General features: G+C 39.0%; 1 protein-coding gene and 1 long non-coding RNA gene across 6 annotated transcripts in view; one reads left to right on the forward strand and one right to left on the reverse strand.

The window, feature by feature from the left end:
* The first annotated feature begins 452 nt into the window (after nt 1-452).
* On the forward strand, nt 453-18,751 carry LOC125107044 (uncharacterized). Of its 2 annotated transcripts, none has more exons than XR_007129450.1 (3): nt 453-473; nt 9,128-9,219; nt 18,482-18,751. It is a non-coding gene; the product is annotated as an uncharacterized LOC125107044 (long non-coding RNA). The 2 variants fall into 2 exon arrangements; XR_007129451.1 differs by having other exon boundaries at nt 18,475-18,562.
* LOC125107043 (pyridine nucleotide-disulfide oxidoreductase domain-containing protein 1) overlaps nt 10,273-20,563 on the reverse strand; it is a 37,241-nt gene continuing 26,950 nt past the window's right edge. For 3 of the 4 annotated variants that reach the window (XM_047741646.1, XM_047741649.1, XM_047741648.1), the window contains exon 12: nt 20,135-20,507. In XM_047741646.1, coding sequence (XP_047597602.1) covers nt 20,259-20,507 — 249 coding nt within the window. In that variant the 3' untranslated portion in view covers nt 20,135-20,258. Of the gene's footprint in view, nt 10,332-20,134; nt 20,508-20,563 lie in introns of those variants that run through there. The other variant, XM_047741647.1, reaches the window with a different exon arrangement.

The following is a 20,563-nucleotide window of genomic DNA, read 5'->3' on the forward strand; positions in this document are numbered from 1 at the left end:
TCTCTGACTGCTATCTTGAGCTTAAAATCTAATTTATCTGATATGAGAATCACTACCCCGGCTCTCTTTTGAGGCCCGCTGGCATGAAAGATGGTTCTCCATCCCTTCACTTTAAGTCTGGTTGTATCTTTAGGTTCCAGATGTGTCTCTTGGGACGCGTCCTGCCATTTTATCCACTCTGCAACCTTGTGCCGTTTTTTTTTTTTCCCTTGTGCCGTTTTATTGCAGCATTTAGGCTCTTCACATTGATAGTGATTATTGAAAGGTAAGTTTTTTTTTTAAGATTTTTTATTTATTTATTTGACAGAGAGATCACAAGTTGGCAGAGAGGCAGGCAGAGAGAGAGGAAGAAGGGGGTTCCCTGCTGAGCAGAGAGCCTGATGTGGGGCTCGATCCCAGGACCCTGGGATCATGACCTGAGCCGAAGGCAGAGGCTTTAACCAACCCACTGAGCCACCCAGGCACCCCGAAAGGTAAGTTTTTATTGACATCATGTTGCCTGTGAAGTCCTTGTTTCTATAGGTTGTCTCTGTAAATTTCTGTTCTGTGTCACTCTTGGGTTCTTTCTTCTTTTATAGAACACCTCCCCACCTTACTATTTGTTGTAGTACCAGCTCAGTGGTCACATAATCTTTTAAACCTTGCCTGTCTTGGAAGCTCTTTATCTCTCCATCCATTTTGAATGTCAGCCTTTGTGGATAAAATATTCTTGGCTGCATGTTCTTCTCATTTAGTGCCCCGAATATGTCTTGCCAGCCATTTCTGGCTTGCCAGGTTTCTGTGGACAGGTCTGACGTTACTCTGATGGACCTTCCTCTGTACATAAGGAATCTTTTCCCCCTAGCTTCCCTTAGGGCCTTTTGTCTGAAATTATGATTTGTGAGTCTCACAATTAAGTGTCTGGGGGTCTTTCTAGAGTTGTTGATCTTGGTGGGTGTTCTTTCTCCCTCTAGGACACAAACGCTTGTTCCATTCCTCAGACTGGGAAAATTTTCATCCAGAATTTGTTCAAGTATATCATCTAGTCTTCTCTCTTTCTCCATCCCCTCAGGGATCCAAATAATTCTGACATTGGAATGTTTCATGGCATCATTTATTTCCCTAATTCTGTTTCCATGGCTTCTAAGCTCTTTGTTCCAGACCTCCCTCCTGATCCTTCTTTTCTGTCTAGCCCAGTATTTAGATTAGATTGGATCTCATTGATAGTATTTTTTAGTACTGCCAGATCAACCCTCACTTCCACCCTTAGAGATCCTATGTTGCCACTAATGGTCTTCTCCAACCTAGCCATTGCCTGGATAATGGTTGCCCTGAATTCCTTTTTCAACATATTGTTTATGTCCATATCCAATAGTTCTGTGACAGAGATCACAGTCTCTGAATTTTTCTTCTGTTGGGTGTTCCTCCTCCCAGTCATTTGGTGAGAGGTGGTTGAGGGGATATATAGCTGAATATATCAACCATGATCCAGGCAAGGTGCACCAACGCATTTGCTCCCTTCCTTAAGGTTCATCCTGAAATAAAGAATTTACTTTGTTTTTGAGGCTGGGCCACAAGACTTGTCTTCTTTTCTGTTGACTGAGGTAAAAAGGATGAATGCAGACCTTTGCTGAAGCTTCTGCATCACTTACTTCGGGGCTTACATCAAATGATTTTCTTTCCTCAGCAGATAATGTGGAACTAAGGATGGGTCAGTACCAAACCAAAGGCCTGTTTCTTAACAGAACCTGTATTAGTCTCATTTCCTCAAAGTGTCCGATTTGAGTGATGCAGGAGACCTGCAAAGGAGCTGGTGTACTGCCCATGGGGTTGCATACTGCTTGGCTGAGGATTTAGAGAAGCTGAAGGAGACCTGGCAGGTTCTGGAGCAGCTGCAGACTCTGCTCTTTCTGCAGGGAATGTAGCAGCCAGAGTTGTGGGCCCAGCGCTGTCCTATGCCAATGAGTTTACCAGGCCTGATCTTACACTAACCTTTTTAAATTGGAAAATAAGCCAACTGTTTCATTTCTGCCCTCCAGATCTCTGGCTTCTCAAGGAAGCACAGTTGTCCCTGGTGCAACCGAATATAAACTAATCCTGTCCCCAGAAGAAGGCACATGTTCTTGTTATACATCTTTGGATGCTGCTCATGCCTCTTCTTGCTGAATCACATTCTTTTTGAAAATCTTCTCACTTAAATCCTGAGATAAGAAGTCAGCTACTATTAACATTTTATTTTAGATGTTGGCAGAATAAGAAAAGGGACCCAAATACATACATACATACCTACCACCAACAACAATAAAATAAGGAAGAAATGCTTATAGTCCTCTGTTTCTCACCTGCTCATGTGGTCATCAGATATTATTTTATAACTATCTTCTTTAATTTTCCATTCTTTACTCCTTTGCTCTTAGCAGGTACCTCATATAGTCACAAATGTCTGGTATGTGGACTCAAAACTTTTGAGTTTTCCATTAACTTTAATCACAGAACATGGGAATACTAGAAGGTACCCTAGGGGATTCCCTACATTTAAGACCTACTCCTTACCTCAGTACTGTCACAGCAATTGTATGTCTCTGTAATAGAATCACTCACCCCAGACAATTATAGTAATCCATTTCTTTGCCTGTTGATATATGGGCATGAGGAGTTCAAATTGGTCAAGAGGCAGTCCACTTCATTTAAATATGACCATTGCTTTTTCTCCTGGCAGAAGCATCCCTTCCTTGCTAAGGTCTCTAAACCAGCAAAGTTCAAAAATTTCAGGGATGGAAAGCAACATTTCATTTGAGGATCACTAGAGGGTAAAAATAAGAGGAGCCACTCCCATTTCCAACCCAATTCCTAGGTCCAAGAATCCTATCTGTGAGACAAACAGCCATTTTGGTAGGTAAGCGCAGTTATACTGGCTTCCACTTGGTCTTTCTTTCCCTAATATTCCTTACCTAATAGGCCAGGGGACCAGTATGTGGATTTGTTAGTTGTTGAATATATCTGTTTTAATATAATCTGGAACCTGGGAAATAACCACAGAGTGGGTTAGAGAACCACCTGAGCCTGCTCTGTGATGGACCTGAGCAAAACGGCACTGATCACGTGACCTGGATAAGTCCAGTCCCTGTTCTGACTAGTAGATCACCATGGCATTTTAGTTATCCAGGAACTGTCAGTTCTGAGTTAATGTCCAATAATTTCTTGGATGTTATTTTACTTTCCCAAATACACAGTTACCCTGATAAGTTGCTCTGGAGAACACTAGTGTGAAGATTTCCTACATAAGTTTTTAGTTGTGTAATAGAGGCCTTCCTCAAAGGGCCCCAACCTCCACTTTATTCAAAGGACTCTGGGTCCATAAATTGGCTTGTTTCTGGGAACTGGTTGAAGGGCTGTGATACTCTAGTGATTCAAGTCAAACTTACATGTACTGGAATCAGGACTTTGTATTCTGCATTTTTAAACCAAGTCATCTCTTTCAAGGACATCATGATCATCTAGCCAATGCCGGAATTCTCTTTGGATTAGACTATCCTGATTACTGTGTTGCTCTGTTGCATATTATAGCAACCACATGTACCTTTTCTTTGGTTGTGAACTGAATTGCTACCATTAACTACCATACCTTGGAATCCATCATTCTCATTGATTCAGGTAGTTTAGTTCAGAGGCAGTACTTCCATTGTTATTCCTAGCTTACGGAAAACAGCCACTAAGAGCTCTTCAAGGGTGCTGGGACTCCCCTCATGAGTGTATTTCTCAGAGTCTTGGTGAAGGGAGTGTCCTCTGGATCTTCCCTCAGGATAGCAAGAGAGTGGATGATCAGGTAGACTGTCATCCACTCTCTGGCATTCCCATGTCCCTAAGCCTCCCTCTTTTAGAGTATAACTCTGGGAGTTCTAGTCCTTCAGTGTCAGTGGAATCTACACCTGTGTGATTCCAGCCCAACTTTCTTGTATTCATCTTTGGAGTCAGGTTTCTAGCAAGCAACTAAATAAATTATTAGAGCCACTACTGTCCACTGTATTTAACATAATAAACCAGAATTCCATATTGAGTCCATATCAGTAAATTTGGGTTCATTCAATATTTTATTCTGTTTACTATGGTTTAGTACCCTTAGGATCTATTCTTATACTTACTCCTTACTTTTCTGGTGATATAGGCATATATCAGAGATCTTACAGGTTTGTTTCCAGCCACTGCAATAAAGCCAGTATCACAACCAGGCAAGTCAAACAATTATTTGGTTTCCCAGTACATATAAAAATTATATTTACAGTAAACTGTGGTCTATTAAGTATGCATTAGAATATCTTAAGAATGTTCATGCCTTAATTAAAAATGTTATTGCTGAAAAAATGCTAGCTATCATCTGAGCATTCAGTGAGTGTAATATTTTTGCTGCTGAAGAGTTTTGCCTTGATGTTGATGGCTACTAATTGGTGTAGCAGTTGCTGAAAGTTGAGGTGGCTGTGGCAATTTCTTAAAACAGTTAAGTCAGCTACATCATGAACTTTTCCTTTCGTGATTTTTCTGTACATGCGATAGTATTTTACCCACAGTAAAACTTTCAGAATTGGAGCCAATCCTCTCAAAGTCTTCTATGTCTTTATCAACTAGGTTTATGTAATATTCTAAAGCCTCTGTTGTCCTTTCAACAATCTTCACAGCATCTTTAAGAAACCACTTTCTTCATTCATCCATAAGATGACTCCTCTCTGTTAAAGTTTTATTATGAGGTTGCAGCAATTAACTTCAGGCTCCACTTCTCATTCTAGTTCACTTGCTATTTCCACCATAGCTGCAGTGACTTCCCCCATTGAAATCTTGAATCTCATAGTCATCCATGAGAGTTGGAATCAACTTCTTCTGAACTCCTGTTAATGTTGATATTTTGACCTCTTCCCATGAATCACAAATTTTCTGAATGGCATCTGGAGTGACAAGTCCTTTCCAGAAGGTTTTCAGTTGACTTGGCCAAGATCCATCAGAGCAATCCCTATCTGTGGTAGTAGCCTTATGAAATGTATTTTATAAATAGTAAGATTTGAAAGTCAAAAATTACTTATTAACTGATGGGTTACAGATGGATGTTGTGTTATCAGGCATGAAAACAAGATGAATCTCTTTAGACCTCTCCTTCAGAGCTCTTGGATGATTACATAGATTGTCAATGAATATATATATTCCCCCCCCCCCCCGCCCAAACACTAGGTCTCAACAATGGGCTTAAAGTATATAGTAAACACATTATAAATAGATGTGCTGCCATCCAGGTTCACAGAACACAATTTACCATAATTCTTGCCCCTATGATTTTTGGAATGGTAAGTGAACATTGGCTGCATTACTTTGTAACAAGAGAGTCAGCCTATTCTTTGAAGCTTTGCAGCTAGGCTTTGACTTCTCCTCTATAGCTATTAAAGTCCTAGATGGCATCTTTTTTCCAATATAAGGCTATTTTGTCTACAATGAACATCTGTTGAGCGTACCCACTCTCATGCATTATCTTAGCCAGATGTTCCAGATAGCTTCTACATCAGCACTTGCTGCTTCACTTTACAGTTTTCTGTTATAGAGATGACTTCTGTCCTTAACTCTCATGAACCAACCTCTCCTAGCTTCATACTTTTCTTCTGCACCTTCCTCACCTTTCTGAGCCTTCACAGAATTGAAGAGAGTTGGGGCCTGGCTCTGGATTAGACTTTAGCTTAGGGGAATGTTGTGGCTGGTTTGATCTTCTATCCAGACTACCAAACCTCTCTCCATATCAATATTAAAGCTGCTTCACTTTCTTACCATTCATGTTCACTGGAGTAGCACTTTTAATTTCTTTCCAGAACTTTGCCTTGCATTCAAAACTTGGCTAACTGGCTCAAGAGGCCTGCCTAGTTTTCAGCTTGTGTTGGCTTTGACATGGCTTCTCACTAAGCTTAATCACTTCTGGTTCTTGATTTAAAGTGAGAAGTGTGCAACTCTTCCTTTCATTTGAACAGAGGCCATAGTAGGGTAATTAACTGGCCTAATTCCAGTATAGAAGTGTCTAAGGGAATAGGGAGGGCCATGGGAGAGAGACTGGGGAATGACTGGTTGTTGGAGCAATTAGAGCACTACACCATTTATTAAGACTTCTGTCTTATAGGTGTAGTTTGTGGTTCCCCAAAGCAATTACAATAGTAGTATGAAAGAGCACTGATCACAGATTACCATAACAATTGTAATAATTAAAAAGCTTCAAATATTGCAAGAATTACCAAATATAATACAGAGACATGAAGTGAGCAAAGGCTGTTAGAGAAATGGTGCCCCTACACGAGCTCAACACAGGTTGCCACCAACTGTCAGTTTCTTAAAAATCTCAATTTCTGCAAAACAGTAAAGCTAAGCATGATAAAATGAGGAATGCTTATATATTGGCAAGTGCAACTCTTGATGTGTTTTATGTGTCACTTATTTGTACTTCATTCTCTAGGGCTTCCTATTCTTGAAGCACTGGCATGGCATTCTTGAGGTGGCATGGCAGATTCCTAGTGGGGCTTAGCAATCCCTTGTGAGGCAACTCTTTCAGGAAAGACCATCACAGGCATTCAGACAGGGGGAAGCTGTCTGAGAAAGAGGAGGAGGGGCAAGAGAGACTTGGCAGATTTTAGTGGTTTCTTGTCCCCTGCCTGCTTCATTGGAATCTGCCCAGATGTTCCCTTCACATTTGCAGAGTCTCACTTCTTCCTAATCGGTGCCCTAACTTTAACATAAGAGTCTGTGCAAGGCTGAGAGTTCAATTTGCATTGTAATTCAGCACCCTGCAGAATGCTGGTATTCAGTAATCTTGGCCCAGTAGCTACAGGAGATAAGGGGTTCTTTTAGACAAAGAGACTTTGAGGTCCCTTTATGCAGATCCTGCATTTCTCCCAGGTTCTTCAGTGTATTTAGGAGCAGGCAATTGACCTCCTTATTCTCACAAAAATGTTCTGTGACAGCAAACACTTGGTCACCCAGAGCCTTTCCCTCTCTAGATACTTAATTACTGGAGTCTAGAGTGTAATTCACACAACTTTGTCTACTCTGTGCCATGGAATATCACTGCTCCTTTTACCACTGCAGGTGAGGGTCATTAATGCCTTTAAATGTTTAAATCAGAGACTATTCTAGGTAGCATAGAAGCAATTTAGAGAACCTACTTTTAACTTTCTTTTCCTCTGGAACAACATTTGGTGTTGGTTAGGGTTCACTCGGAGAAGCTGAATCATTATGAGTGATATAAGGGGTTTATTATAGGAATTAGTTCCTACATGATCATGGGATGTGGTTAAGCAGTCCATTACTGGTCCTGAAGTCAGCGGTGCCCCCAGTAGAAACAGGAAGGTGGAGACCCAAGTGTGGCAGGATCAAGAAGAGCTGAAAGCAGTGAGGACAAAGTGGAACCCATCTGTCTCTTGCCTGGCCTCGTGTTGGTGAGTCACTGCCTCCAAGGCTCTGACTTCCAGGATGTTAATGACCTGCGGAAGAGCTGGTGCACTTGCCATAGAAAATTACAGAATATGGCATAGAAAATACAGAACAAGGATTCAGAAAAGCTGAGGAAGCTGTAGGTCAAGCTGCTACCCAAAGAGATTCAGCAGGAGCTGGAGGAACTGGCTTTTACCCGAAGCCAAGAAGATGAGGCACCAGATCCATGACAATGTGAAGGAACCGCAGTAGCAGTTGACATTATGTCAACCATCTGAATGTAAAGCTGGCTGCTGATTCATTTCTACCTCCCAAGTCTGAAGCAGAGTTCACTTGTGGCCAATCCTAACCCAGAATCATGGAAGGAAGTGAATGCTGGTAATTGGTACAATACAAAGCCACCGTACCATCCTATTTTAAATCATAACTGTAGGATTTCATCTTATGAAAATTTCAGGATTAAAGCCGGACACTAATTAATGCAGGCAGATGTTTTAGAAAGCACCAAGGACATCTTTTTTTTTTTTTAAACAGTTTCTCTTTAAAAAAAGAAATTTATTTATTTGACAGAGAGACAGTGAGAGAGAGAACACAAGCAGGGAGAGTGGGAGAGGGAGAAGGAGTCTTCCCACTGAGCAGGGAGCTTGACTCAGTTGGGGCTTGATCCCAGGACCTTGGGATCATGACCTGAGCCAAAGGAAGACGCTTAACGACTGAGCCACCCAGGTGCCCCAGCCAAGGATATCTTTAAAAAAATTTTTTTAGGGGCTTTATACTTTAAACTAAAATCCTTTATACTAAAATCCTTTATACATCTTTATACTAAATACTAAAATCCTAAAAAGGATTCAGAAATTTTGAACTGGTAAGCAGTTATTGGACAGTGACAGAAAATTTCTTTTCTATAGGTAGTACAACAATCTCATTAAGGAAATAAGAAAATGAAAATTTCCTTAGATACCCAGTAGACTCTCATGAAGCATATTTTAGGGTTTAGAATCAAACTGATACTGTAAAATACAAGAAAATGATTTGATATCAGGATGGTTCTTTTAATAGTTGCAAAATATCGAATCTCAAAGTGAATCTCTGACAGTTTCTAAAAACAATGTTTATCAGGTACATCTGGAAAAAATTGTATATAGTAGGTAGAATAGTCCCCCAAAGCTGTCTACACCCAAACTCCTAGGAACTCTTATTTACCTTCCATGGCAAACAGGAATTAAGATTACAGATGTGAATTAAGGTTGCTAATCAGCTGACCTTAAAATAGGGATATAACCCTGGGTTGTTTGGGTGGGTCCAGTATAATAATAAGGGTCCTTAAATGTGGAAGGAAGCAGGAAAGGTCAGAGTGATACTTGTTGGCTTTGAAGATGGAAGAAAGGGGGACACAAGCCAAGGAATTTAAGCAGCCTTTAGAAACTGGAAAGGACAAGGAAACACATTCTCCCTTAGAGCCTCCAGAAGAAATCCATCACTGCTGACACCTTGATTTTAAGCCAGGGAGACCCATGTCAGGCTTCTAACCTGTAGAAATGTAAAATAATAAATCTGTGTTGTTTTAAGCCACAAAGCTTATGGTAATGTTATGACAGCATTAGGAAACTAATATAATGTATAACTCTGTGTTTTGAAATAGGGATTCTTAAAACTTATTAGGTCAGTTCATAATTTGTATCTCTAAATGTGTTTGCAGGTGTTGCCATGTATTGATACCTCAATTTTTTGATGAAGTGTGGAATTCAGAAGCATGCAACAGAATGTGTGATAATTGTTGTAAAGACATTGGTGAGTTCACAGTATTTCAAACTGAAGTAGAGTTGACACATAATGTTACATGAGTGTCAGGTGTACAACATAGTGATTCCATAAATCTGTTCACTGTACTACCCACTACAGGTGTAGCTACCATCTGTCACCGTGCAATGCTGTTACAGTACCATTAACTATATATTCCCTGTGCTGTACCTTTCACTCCATGACTTACTCATTCCATAACTATAAGCCTGTACTGCCACTCCCCTTCATGCCATTTTACCCATCCCCCCCACCTCCCTCCCCTCTGGCAAACATAAATTTGTTTTCTGTATTTGTGGGTCAGTTTCTGCTTTTGCTTTGTTTATTCCTTTGTTTTGTTTTTTAGGTTCTACATACAAGTGAAATCTTAGGATATTTGTCTTTAACTTATTTTACTTATCATAATACCCTCTTGGCCCATTCATACTGTTGCAGATGGTCAAGTTCTCATTCTTCTTTTGGCTGAGTAACATTCCATTTTGTATATATACTACATCTTCTTCATCCATTCATCTGTCTGTGGACACGTGGGTTGCTTCTGTATCCTGACTATGAACATAGGGGTACGTGTATCTTTTCAAATTCGTGTTTTCAATTTCTTTGGGTAAATACCCAGTTGTGAAATTACTGGATCACATGGTAATTCTATTTTTAATTTTTTGAGGAACCTCCATACTGTTTTCCAGGGTGGCTCCACCAGTTGTAGTCCTACCAATGTTGCGCAAGGGTTCCCTTTTCTCCCTATTGGCCTTTGTTCTTGTCTTTTGGATTTTAACCATTCTGACAGGTGTGGAGTGATCTCTCACTGTGATTTTCATTTGTATTCCCTGATTTTTAGTGATGGTGAGCATCTTTTCATGTTTCTGTTGGCTGTTTGTATGTCTTCTTTGGAAAAATGTCTATTCAGGTCTTTTGCCCATTTTAAAAAAAAAATTTATTTCTTTTCAGTGTAACAGTATTCATTGTTTTTGCACCACACCCAGTGCTCCATGCAATCCATGCCCTCTCTAATACCCACCACCTGGTTCCCCCAACCTCCCACCCCCCGCCTCTTCAAAACCCTCAGATTGTTTTTCAGAGTCCATAGTCTCTCATGGTTCACCTTCCCTTCCAATTTCCCCCAACTCCCTTCTCCTCTCCATCTCTCCTTGTTCTCCAGGCTATTTGTTATGCTCCACAAATAAGTGAAACCATATGATAATTGACTCTCTCTGCTTGACTTATTTCACTCAGCATAATCTCTTCCAGTCCTGTCCATGTTGCTACAAAAGTTGGGTATTCATCCTTTCTGATGGAGGCATAATACTCCATAGTGTATATGGACCACATCTTCCTTATCCATTCGTCCGTTGAAGGGCATCTTGGTTCTTTCCACAGTTTGGCAACCGTGGCCATTGCTGCTATAAACATTGGGGTACAGATGGCCCTTCTTTTCACTACATCTGTATCTTTGGGGTTTGGATTGTTTGGGGCTTTTTGGTGTTGAGTTGTAGAAGTTCTTTATCAATTTTGAATACTGATTCAGTAGTATTGGGTACTAGATTAGATACTAATCCTTTATTGCATATGTCATTTGCAAATATATTTTCCCATTCAGTAGGTTATCTTTTAGTTTTATTGATGATTTTCTTCATTGTGCAAAAGCTTTTTATTTTGGTTTGATCCCAATAATTTATTTTTGCTTTTTTTTCTCTTGAGTTAGGAGACATATCTAGAAAAATGTTGTCATGGCCAATGTCAAAGAAATTACTGTCCCTGTTTTCTTCTGGCGTCATATAGTTTGAGGTCTCAACGTTTTTAGATCTTTAATCCATTTTGAGTTTGGTTTTGTACATGGTGTAAGAAAGTGGTCCAGCACCATTTACTGAAGAAATTATCTTTTTCTTTAATGTTATTTTCTTGGATCCTTTGTCATAGATTAATTGAGCATAGAAGTATGGGTTTACTTCTGGGCCCTCTATTCTGTTCCATTGATCTGTGTCTATTTTTGTGCCAATAACATACTGTTTTAATTATTACACTGGTATATCTTGAAATGTGGGATTTGAAATCCAGCTTTGTTCTTTCGGCTGTTTGAGGTCTTCTGTTGTTCCACACAAATTTTAGGATTATTTGTTCTAGTTCTGTGAAAAATGCTGTTGGTATTTTGATAGAGATTGCACTGCATCTGTAGATTGCTTTGTGTAGTAGGCATTTTACCAGTATTCTTCCAATCTATGAGCCCTGTGTTTCCATTTGCTTGTGTAATCTTTAATTTCTTTTGTCAGTGTGTTATAGTTCTCAGAGTATAGGTTCTTTTGCCTCCTTGATTAATTTTATTCTGGGTATTTTATTATGTTTGGCACAATCATAAATGGAATTGTGTTTTTGATTTATTCTTCTGCTACTTCATTATTAGTATATAGAAATGTAGCTGATTTCTGTATATTAATTTTATATCCTGTAACTTTATTGAATTCTAATACTTTTTGGTGTAGTCTTTAAGGGTTTTCTTTTTATACTATCATGTCACCTGTAAATAGTGGCATTTTAACTTCTTCCTTACAAATACTGGTTTCTTTTATTTCCTTTTCTTATCTGATTGCTGTGGGTAGGACTTCTAGTACTATGTTGAATGAAAGTGATGACAGTGGGCATCTTTGTTTTGCTCCTGATCATAGAGTAAAAACTCCAAGTTTTTCACCATTGAGTGTAAGCTGCAAATTCTTCAAGTATGGCCTTTATTATGTTGAGGTGTGTTCCCTCTAAACTCACCTTGTTGAGTTTTTATCATGAAGAGATGTTGAATTTTGTCAAATGCTTTGTCTGCATCTGTTGAGATCATATGGTTTTTACCCTTCCTCTTAGAAATGTGTAATTGATTTGCAAACATGGAACTATCCATGTATCCGCAGAATCACTTCTACTTGATTGTGTTGAGTAATCCTTTTAATGTATTGCTGGAAGTGGTTTGCCAACATTTCGTTAAGGATTTTTGCATCTATGTGCATCATGGATATTGGCTTGTAGTTTTCTTTTGTCTGTTGTCTTTGTCTGGTTTTGCTATCAGGGTTTTGCTATCTGGCCTCATGGAATGTATTTGGAAGCCTTACTTACATTTCTATTTTTTTGGTATACTTTGAGGAAAATAGATATTAACTCTTTTTTGAGTTTGGTAGCATGTACCTATGACTCCGTCTGGTCTTGGACCTTTTGTTTGTTGGTAATTTTTTTATTATTATTTGATTTTGTTACTAGTAATTGGTCTATTCAGACTTCTGTTTCTCTCTTCTTCAGTTTTGGAAAATTATGTTTCTAGGAATTTATCCATTTATTCTAGGTAGTCCAATTTGTTAGCATATGATTTTTCATGACTCTTACAGTCCTTTGTATTTCTGTGGTGTCAGTTGTTACTTCTCCTTCATTTCTGATTTTATTTGGCTCCTCTCATTTTTTCTTGGTGAGTCTGGGTTAAGTTTATCAATTTCATTTTTCTTTTCAAAGAATCAGCTCTTGGTTTCCTTGATCATCTTTTTTTCTTTATTCTCTATTTCATTTATTTCTGCTTTGATCTTCATTATATTCTTCCTACTTATGTTGGGTTTTGTTTTTTTTCTAGTTCCTTTGGTTATAAGGTTAGATTGTTTATTTGAGATTTTTCTTGTTGGTTGAGTTAGGTTTCTATTGCTATGAATTTACTTGTTATAGAACTGCTTCTGCTGTGTCCCAAAGATTTTGGACCATTGTGTTTTCATTTCCATTTGTCTCCATGTATTTTATTCTTTCTTTGTCAGCCCATTGGTTGTATAATGGCATGTTGTTTGTGTTTTTTTCCAGTTTTTTCCTTGTGATTGATTTCTAGTTTCATACTGTTGTGGTTGGAAAAGATGCATAATATAATCAGTTCTCTTAAATTTATTGAGACTGATTTTGTTTCCTAATGTGCTCTATTCTAGAGAATGTTCCATGTGCACTTGAATATGTAATCTGCTATTTTGGGTTGGAATGTTTTATATATCTGTTATGTCCATCTAGTCTAGTCTAATGTGTCATTCAAAGACAGCTTCCTTTCTGCCTGGATGAGGTATCCCTTGATATAAGTGAGGGGTTAAAGTTCTCTGTCATTATTGTTTTACCATCAATTTCTACTTTTATCTGGTTATTTAACTTTGTGTGTTTTTTTTGTAGTATTTTTTTAAAGTTTTTATTTATTTAAGTAATCTCTACACCCAGTGTGGGGCTCAGACTCACGACCCCAAGACCAAGAATCACATATTCTTCTGAGTCACCCAGGCGCCCGTGCTTTATGTATTTAGATGCTCCGATGTTGGGTGCATAGATATTTACAATTGTTTTAACCTCTTGTTGGGTTGGTAACTTTTTCATTATGTAATGTTCTTCTTTGAATTTTGATACAGTCTTTGTTTTAAAGTCTATTTTGTTTGTTGTTTGTACTGCTACTCTAGCTTTTCCTTTTTGTTCCATTTGCATATGTTTTTCCATCCCTTCACTTTCAGTCTGTATGTGTCTTTAGGCCTGAATTAAGTCTCTTCCAGGCAGCATATACTTGCGTCTTGTTTTTTTAATCCATCTCACCATGCTGTGTCTTCTGAGTTGAACATTTAGACCATTTACATTCAAAGAATTATTGATAGCTATATACTGCCATTTTGCTGACTGTTTTTTTGGTTGCTTTGTAGTTCTCTGCTTCTTTGCTTGCTCTCTCTTTGTGATTGCTGACTTTCTCTAGTATTTTAGTTTACTTTATTTCTCTTCTTCTTCTTCTTTTTCCTTTTTTGAGTATAGTTAACACATAGTATTATATTAATTTCAGATATACAACATAATGATTCAGCAACTCTATTTATACATTATGCTGTGCCCATCACAAGTATAGCTGCCATCTGTCACCTTGACTCAGTGTTACAGTACCGACTATATTCCATATACTGTACTTTTTCCCTTTAATTTTTTCTTTTACCTGTTATAGGTTTGGAGTTTGTGGTTACCATGAGGTTCATATATAATGTCCTAAGTTTAAAGCAGTCCATATTGAGTTGATTGTCATTTAGGTTTGAACACATACTAAAGCAAATTCTTTCTCCATTGTTTATATATATGTTGCCATGTTTTACGTCTTTTTATTCATAATTTCTTTATGTCTAATTATAGCCTTTTCTTTTCCTCTTGTGAAAGTCCCTTTAGCAGTTCTTGTGATGCCAGTTTAGTGGTGATGATTTCCTTTAACTTATTTTTGGGAACTCTTTATCTCTTCAATTCCAAGTGATAGTTTTACCGGGTATTCTTGATTGCAGGTTTTTTGTTTTTGTTTTGTTTTGTTTTCCTTTCAGCACTTTGAATGTATCATGCCAGTCCCTTGGGGCCTTCAAAATTTCTTCTGAAAAATCAGCTGATAGCTTTGTGGAACTTCTCTTGTACATACTTTTTTTTTGTTGTTTTTCCTCTCACTGCTTTTACAATGACCTCTTTAGCCTTTGACATTTTAATTATGTGTTGTGGTATAGAGCTTCTTGAGTTTATCTTCTTAAGGGGCTCTGCATGCTTCATGAATTTAAATGTCTATTTCCCTCCCTAGATTAGGAAAGTTTCCAGCTATAATTCTTCAAATAAATTTTCTACCACCTTCTTCCCTATAATATGAATGCTTGTTCACTTGATGCTGTCCAACAGATCTCTCAACCTATCCTCATTTAAAAACTTTATTTTTGGGGTGGTGTCTGGCTGGTTCAGTTGATGGAGGATATGACTCTTGATCTCAGGGTCATGAGTTCAATTCTTATGTTGGGCATAGAGTTTACTTAAGAAAAATAAAATAAAAATAAAAGAATTATGTTTGCTGTTCAGCTTGGGTGCTTTCCATTATCGCATCTTCCATGTCATTCATCTGTATCCATTAATCTACTTGTGATTCCTTCTAGTGTTTTTCCTTTTCATGTATATTCTTTAGCCCTGGTTCTTCATATTTTCCAGGTGTTTGTTGAAGTTCTCACTGAGTTCTTCTACTCTTCTCTCCAGCCCAGTGTCCATCTTTATGATCATTACTGTAAATTTTTCATCAGACACATTGTTTATTTCTGTTTCATTTCTTTTTCTGAGGTTTTGTCTGGTTATTTGGGGGCACATTCCTTTCTTTCTCTGTTTCGATTGATTTTGTGTTTGTTTCTATGAATTAGGCAAAAACGCTACTTTTCCTAAACTTGAAGGAATGTTCTCGGTATGTGGTTGTCCCCTTTGTAAACTGTATATACCCGGTGACTTTTACTGGCTGGCTGGAACTGTGGCTGGCATGGGTAAGGGATTGCAGGGTGCCCTCTGCTGGGGCTGCACTAGTGGAATGGTTGGAGATTAAGTGAATGTGGGCTGGGGGTGAGTCCTGAGGCTTTTTGCAGATGGTGCCCTGGCAGGAAAGCGGAGGGTAAATGTGTTCAAGCTGGGGTCTCTCCTCACGGGGTGCTTTGACAGGACAGCTAATGCTGAGGGGGATGCCAGCGAGTGTAGTCCCTGGGCTCTATGCAGTGGATACACCACAGGACACCTGTAGCTGAAGTGGTTGTAAGCTATGGGTCGTCCCAGGGTTCTCTGCGGACACCCTGGCAGAATGGCTGAAACTCAAGTGGGGGTAAGCTGGGGTGTTCTGGAGTGTGTGAAAAATCCCCTGGTGGGGCTAGCCCATAGCCAAGGTGGTTGCTGGCTGGAGGGTCCTTGGGTGCTTTGTGTAGGGCACCAACTGGGAAGGATAGTTATAGCGGATATGGGCATGGACTGGGATTGCCATAGGGTCCTCTGAAAGGACAGATGAAGCAGGTATAAGCCAGGGTGTCCTGGCAGGGCAGCTGGAGCTGAAAAAGGCATCAACCAGGGGTGCCCTGGAGAGCCATCTGAAGCCAAAGCAGTACAGGCCTGCAGTGTTCCAGGGTACTTTGTGCCTGCCTCAGTGTCGTGAGAGGGCTAGATCTGTAGTGAGCACTGACCAGGGCTGTCCCAGTGTGCGCCACCATGGAGCTGCTCTTGTAGGACAGCGAGGTTGGTGTGGGTTGGGGGCCCACGGCTCACTGGGGTGGTAGGCTGCTTTGTGCACCTATCTATGCTGTCAAGGTTGTAGGGGAACGTAAACTGTGGCACTCACTGGACCCTCCAACCAAGAGACAGTTGGAACAGCTCCCCTGCCAGTTAGCAGGCTTCAAGGGCTATTTTCTTTATATTCTGGTTGTTCTTTTAAGCCATGCCTTTTATTTTCTGTGGCCCAGCATAGATGAATCTGTTCCTGGTACCTCATTACTATCCTCTGCACTGCAGTTTGCAGCATCAGAGGTGGGGTCACCCTTTGTTACCATGTCTCAGTCTCTCTTGTACAGAAGCTGTTCAATCAGCTCTCAGTTCTTCTTCAGGAGGAATTCCCTGTAAATAGGTGTAGATTTGGTGTGCCCATGGAGGGGAGTTCAGGATCTTCCTGTGTCACCATCTTGAACTGGAACACTCCCTAGTTCATTGTTCTTTAAACTTAATAGGCTAGGGGTACCTGGATGGTTCAGTGGGTTAAGCCTCTGTCTTCGGCTCAGGTCATGATCTCAGGCTCCTGGGATTGAGCCCTACACTGGGCTTTCTGCTCAGCAGGGAGCCTGCTTCCCCCCCCTCACCCCTGCTGCCTGCCTCTGCCTACTTGTGATCTCTCTGTTAAATAAGTAAAATTAAAACAATAAAGAACAGGGTAATATATATAGCTAGGACTACATGAGGGCAATAGTAGGCCCCAGAATGGGTAAAGCAAGCTGTGAATAGCATTTTCTAGATTCAAAAGTAACTCAAAGTTTTGAAACAATTGGTAAGGGCGCCTAGGTAGCTTAGATGGTTAACCATCTGCCTTCAGCTCAGGTCATGATCCCAGGTCCTGGGATCGAGTCCCACATCAGGCTTCCTGTTCCTTGGGGAGGCTGCTTTTCCCCCTGCCTGTTTCTCATGAATAAATAAACCTTTAAAAAATTATAAATAAAAGGAAAAGGGATAGGTGTATTCATCTACTTTATATTGCTATACTAAGGGCATGTTAAATTTTTAAGAAATGGAGAGGTTTACATTCCTCTGAACAGAAATACTATATAAGAAAAGGCCAATCTCTAATACTTTATAGTCACTGGGAAGAGAAATTTCATGCAAAAGAGAGATTATAGTCAGTTTTTTTTTTTTTTTTAGATTTTATTTATTATTTGAGAGAGAGAAAGAGAATACGAGAGAGCACAAGCAGTGGAGTGGGAGAAGCAGGCTTCCCGTGGAGCAGGGAGCCCGACAGAGGATTCGATCCCAGGACCCTGAGATCATGACCTGTGCCAAAGGCAGACACTCAACGACTGAGCCACCCAGGTGCCATAGTAGTCAATCATTTTTGAACCAGATAATGGCTAACCACTCATAAGACACTAATTTAACAATATCTCAATGCTGCATTTTAACTTTTTTCATCCTATGTGTATGCTGTGTCTGAAGAGCTGGACTAACCAGTTCCCTGCCTCACAGAGTTCTGATGCCTCGGTGGGTGAAGGAGGTCATTATAATTTTCACTTTGCAGCTAGAGAAACTTGTATAGGAGTTTATTACACTGCATTATACTGACCACATTAACAGGAGTCTGATATATATAAATCAGGGTGCTAGAATCAATAATTACTAATATCTGGTCAGGATGTTCTTATCTCTGAATCTGAGTACGGAGGATGCCATAGTTTTCAGAATATTTGTGCCCAATGAGCACAAATCAGGTAAGTATGAAGAAGAGACTGATTCTCTCATAAATCTGTCATGTCTGGCAAACACCCTGGTTTGTAGAGCATACCCCAATGCCTTCTGGTAACCAGCTTATTTCCTTTACATCACTGTAAATTCAACAGTGTCTTACAGAGACTATAACTTAGTGACAGACTTGAGTTATAGCCTAGTTTTTGTCCCTGCTGGGCTTTATATTAACATATAATGTATTTATTCCAGGGGTACAGGTCTGTGACTCATCAGTCTTACACAATTCACAGCACTTAGCATAGTACATACCCTCCCCAATGTCCATCCCCCAGCCACCTCGTCCCCCCCCCCCCCCCCCCTCCAGCAGAGACTCTTATTAATCTCAGGAAACAAACTGAGGAATAGCCTAGTTTAGATTCAGAACAAATTACATCAGTGTTCAGGGTGGCTCATGTTGATGACTTATAAGCCAGTTTAACCACTTAGACTAGCCTGTCCTTAATTTCTAAATTCCAGTTGCCAGGTCTCAGTACGGCATGTGAAAGCTTGTCACAGCACACTGCGGAGATCTAATAAAGATCCTCAAGTAGGCAGAGGACCCTCCACTGGAAGCAAGAGTGGTAGGTGTTGCTCCTCCCAAACTTCTAATGAAGACCTGGTAAAAATTATTGCACTTTCTTCTACAGCAGTATTTTAAGTATATATAAATCCATTTCCTGTCCTTTGGTGTTGTCTTTATAATTGTTTCTTATAATTGCAACAGAACAAGTGGTTTTTATGTGGTTAAAATTTACAAATAACAATTTATAGAAAGTATGTTTTGTGCAAGTTTAAATCAGTATATTAAAATTACTGTACTTATTTTTTTTAATAAATTTGATTGTTGGCCTATACCTTACACAGAGATTTCATATTTCAAAATAGCACCTAAAGCTAACCTGAATAGTGATGCATATCTTATTACCAGATATGCAGAGCTGTTTCAGGTAACTGGCTATTAATTTTTATATACTGAAAAAAACAAAGCTTAAGGGATGCTATAACTAGTACTGTCCTGGGTCCAGTGGAACATACCTTTGTTTTTTTCTGTAGAGATATTAAAGAATGGAATTTAGTCTACCTTTTTAAAATATAGACTAGGGTTTCTAACCTTTCAAAAGAGGAAAAATCCATTTTCGTGCTAATTTGCGACGCACCCTGCCCTCACAATATTGGTTGTGATCAACACTGGTTGAGAAATGGGCCTGTGCAGCAGAGGCTGAGAACCAACGACTCACACACTAAATACTCTCAAGCCTGCAAATGCATGCCACGTACCACTGTCTCTGACCGCACATCCCTTCCGGATAGGGCTCATATTTGAGTAGATACTTGAAGATAAAAAACCAGACTACTAGATACTTAACTAAAGAGCTGATATTTAACCTGAAGAGAAAATGGAACTGCTGAGTTTTGACCACAATGTTTGCCTTATTTGTAGATTGAATCATCTCAAACTTGGATTCTAAAGGAGCTGATAAAAAGGAGGAAGTAAAAAACTCCGGTAACTTCCAGAAGTGTGCAAATCTGCTTCAGCAATCATGAGATGGGTGTTTATATATTTTCGTAGAAAACAGTTTATGCATGTATACACCATTATTTTGTAGTTAAAAGTTTGAGACAATTTTATTAATATTTTATACATATGGAACTTATCTCTGAAGTATTGGATTTGAACATTTCAGATAATTTATAAAAACTTACAGTACAAAAGGAGAAAAATACTCAAGTTCACATAACTAAAAATACTCAAGTTCACTCTTGTGCCTTGACATGTTTATTTTCTTTTGATATAACCAATATTTGATAGCAAAGTTATATGGAATATTTTAAAAGCTGATTACAGAAAGGGAGTGATTTCAACTCATAACAGCTGTAGAATCCAAACGTAAATAGAATAAGGGATCAATACAAATGATATTAGCAAGTAAGATATTGCTACACCTCTATTTTAAACTATAAGCCTCTTTTTTTTTTTATTTATTTTTTTTAACTATAAGCCTCTTGAAACCATAACCCTGACATTGCACAATCAGAATGACTAGCGTATCCGACCAAATTGTTGGCTAAGTAGGTAACAACCTAGCTTAATCAGAAATGAGTAACCTAAATCCTTTCATTTATGTAAGTGGTTTTGTTATATTTTAATCTTTTCCCACTGAAATCATTATTACTTCTGTATTCTTAACTTCATTAAATCAGTGTATTACCTTATTGTGACTTAGTGTTTGGAACTTTACATAGTTCTTGAAATGCCTTTTTTAATCAAAATAATCTTCTAAATCAATATTTGGATCTAGCAGATCTTCTCCATATGATGAAAGATCTGTTTGATTTAAAATTAAGTTTTCAAATGTTTCTTCTAAGTCAGTTTCACCAATTAAGACAGCTCCCATCATTCGCCCACGCTGCATGATGACTTTGACGTATTCATGTCCTTTGGTACATCTCAGCATTAATTCATGATCTGAACCTAAGCCCTGTGCGTTGTATTTTCCCAGCAATACAACCTATAGATAGGGATAAAAACATTATTGTAATGAGTACCAACAAGGAAACACTATAT

The sequence above is a fragment of the Lutra lutra genome, chromosome 8 (genome assembly GCF_902655055.1).
Source record: "Lutra lutra chromosome 8, mLutLut1.2, whole genome shotgun sequence".
Taxonomy (NCBI): domain Eukaryota; kingdom Metazoa; phylum Chordata; class Mammalia; order Carnivora; family Mustelidae; genus Lutra; species Lutra lutra.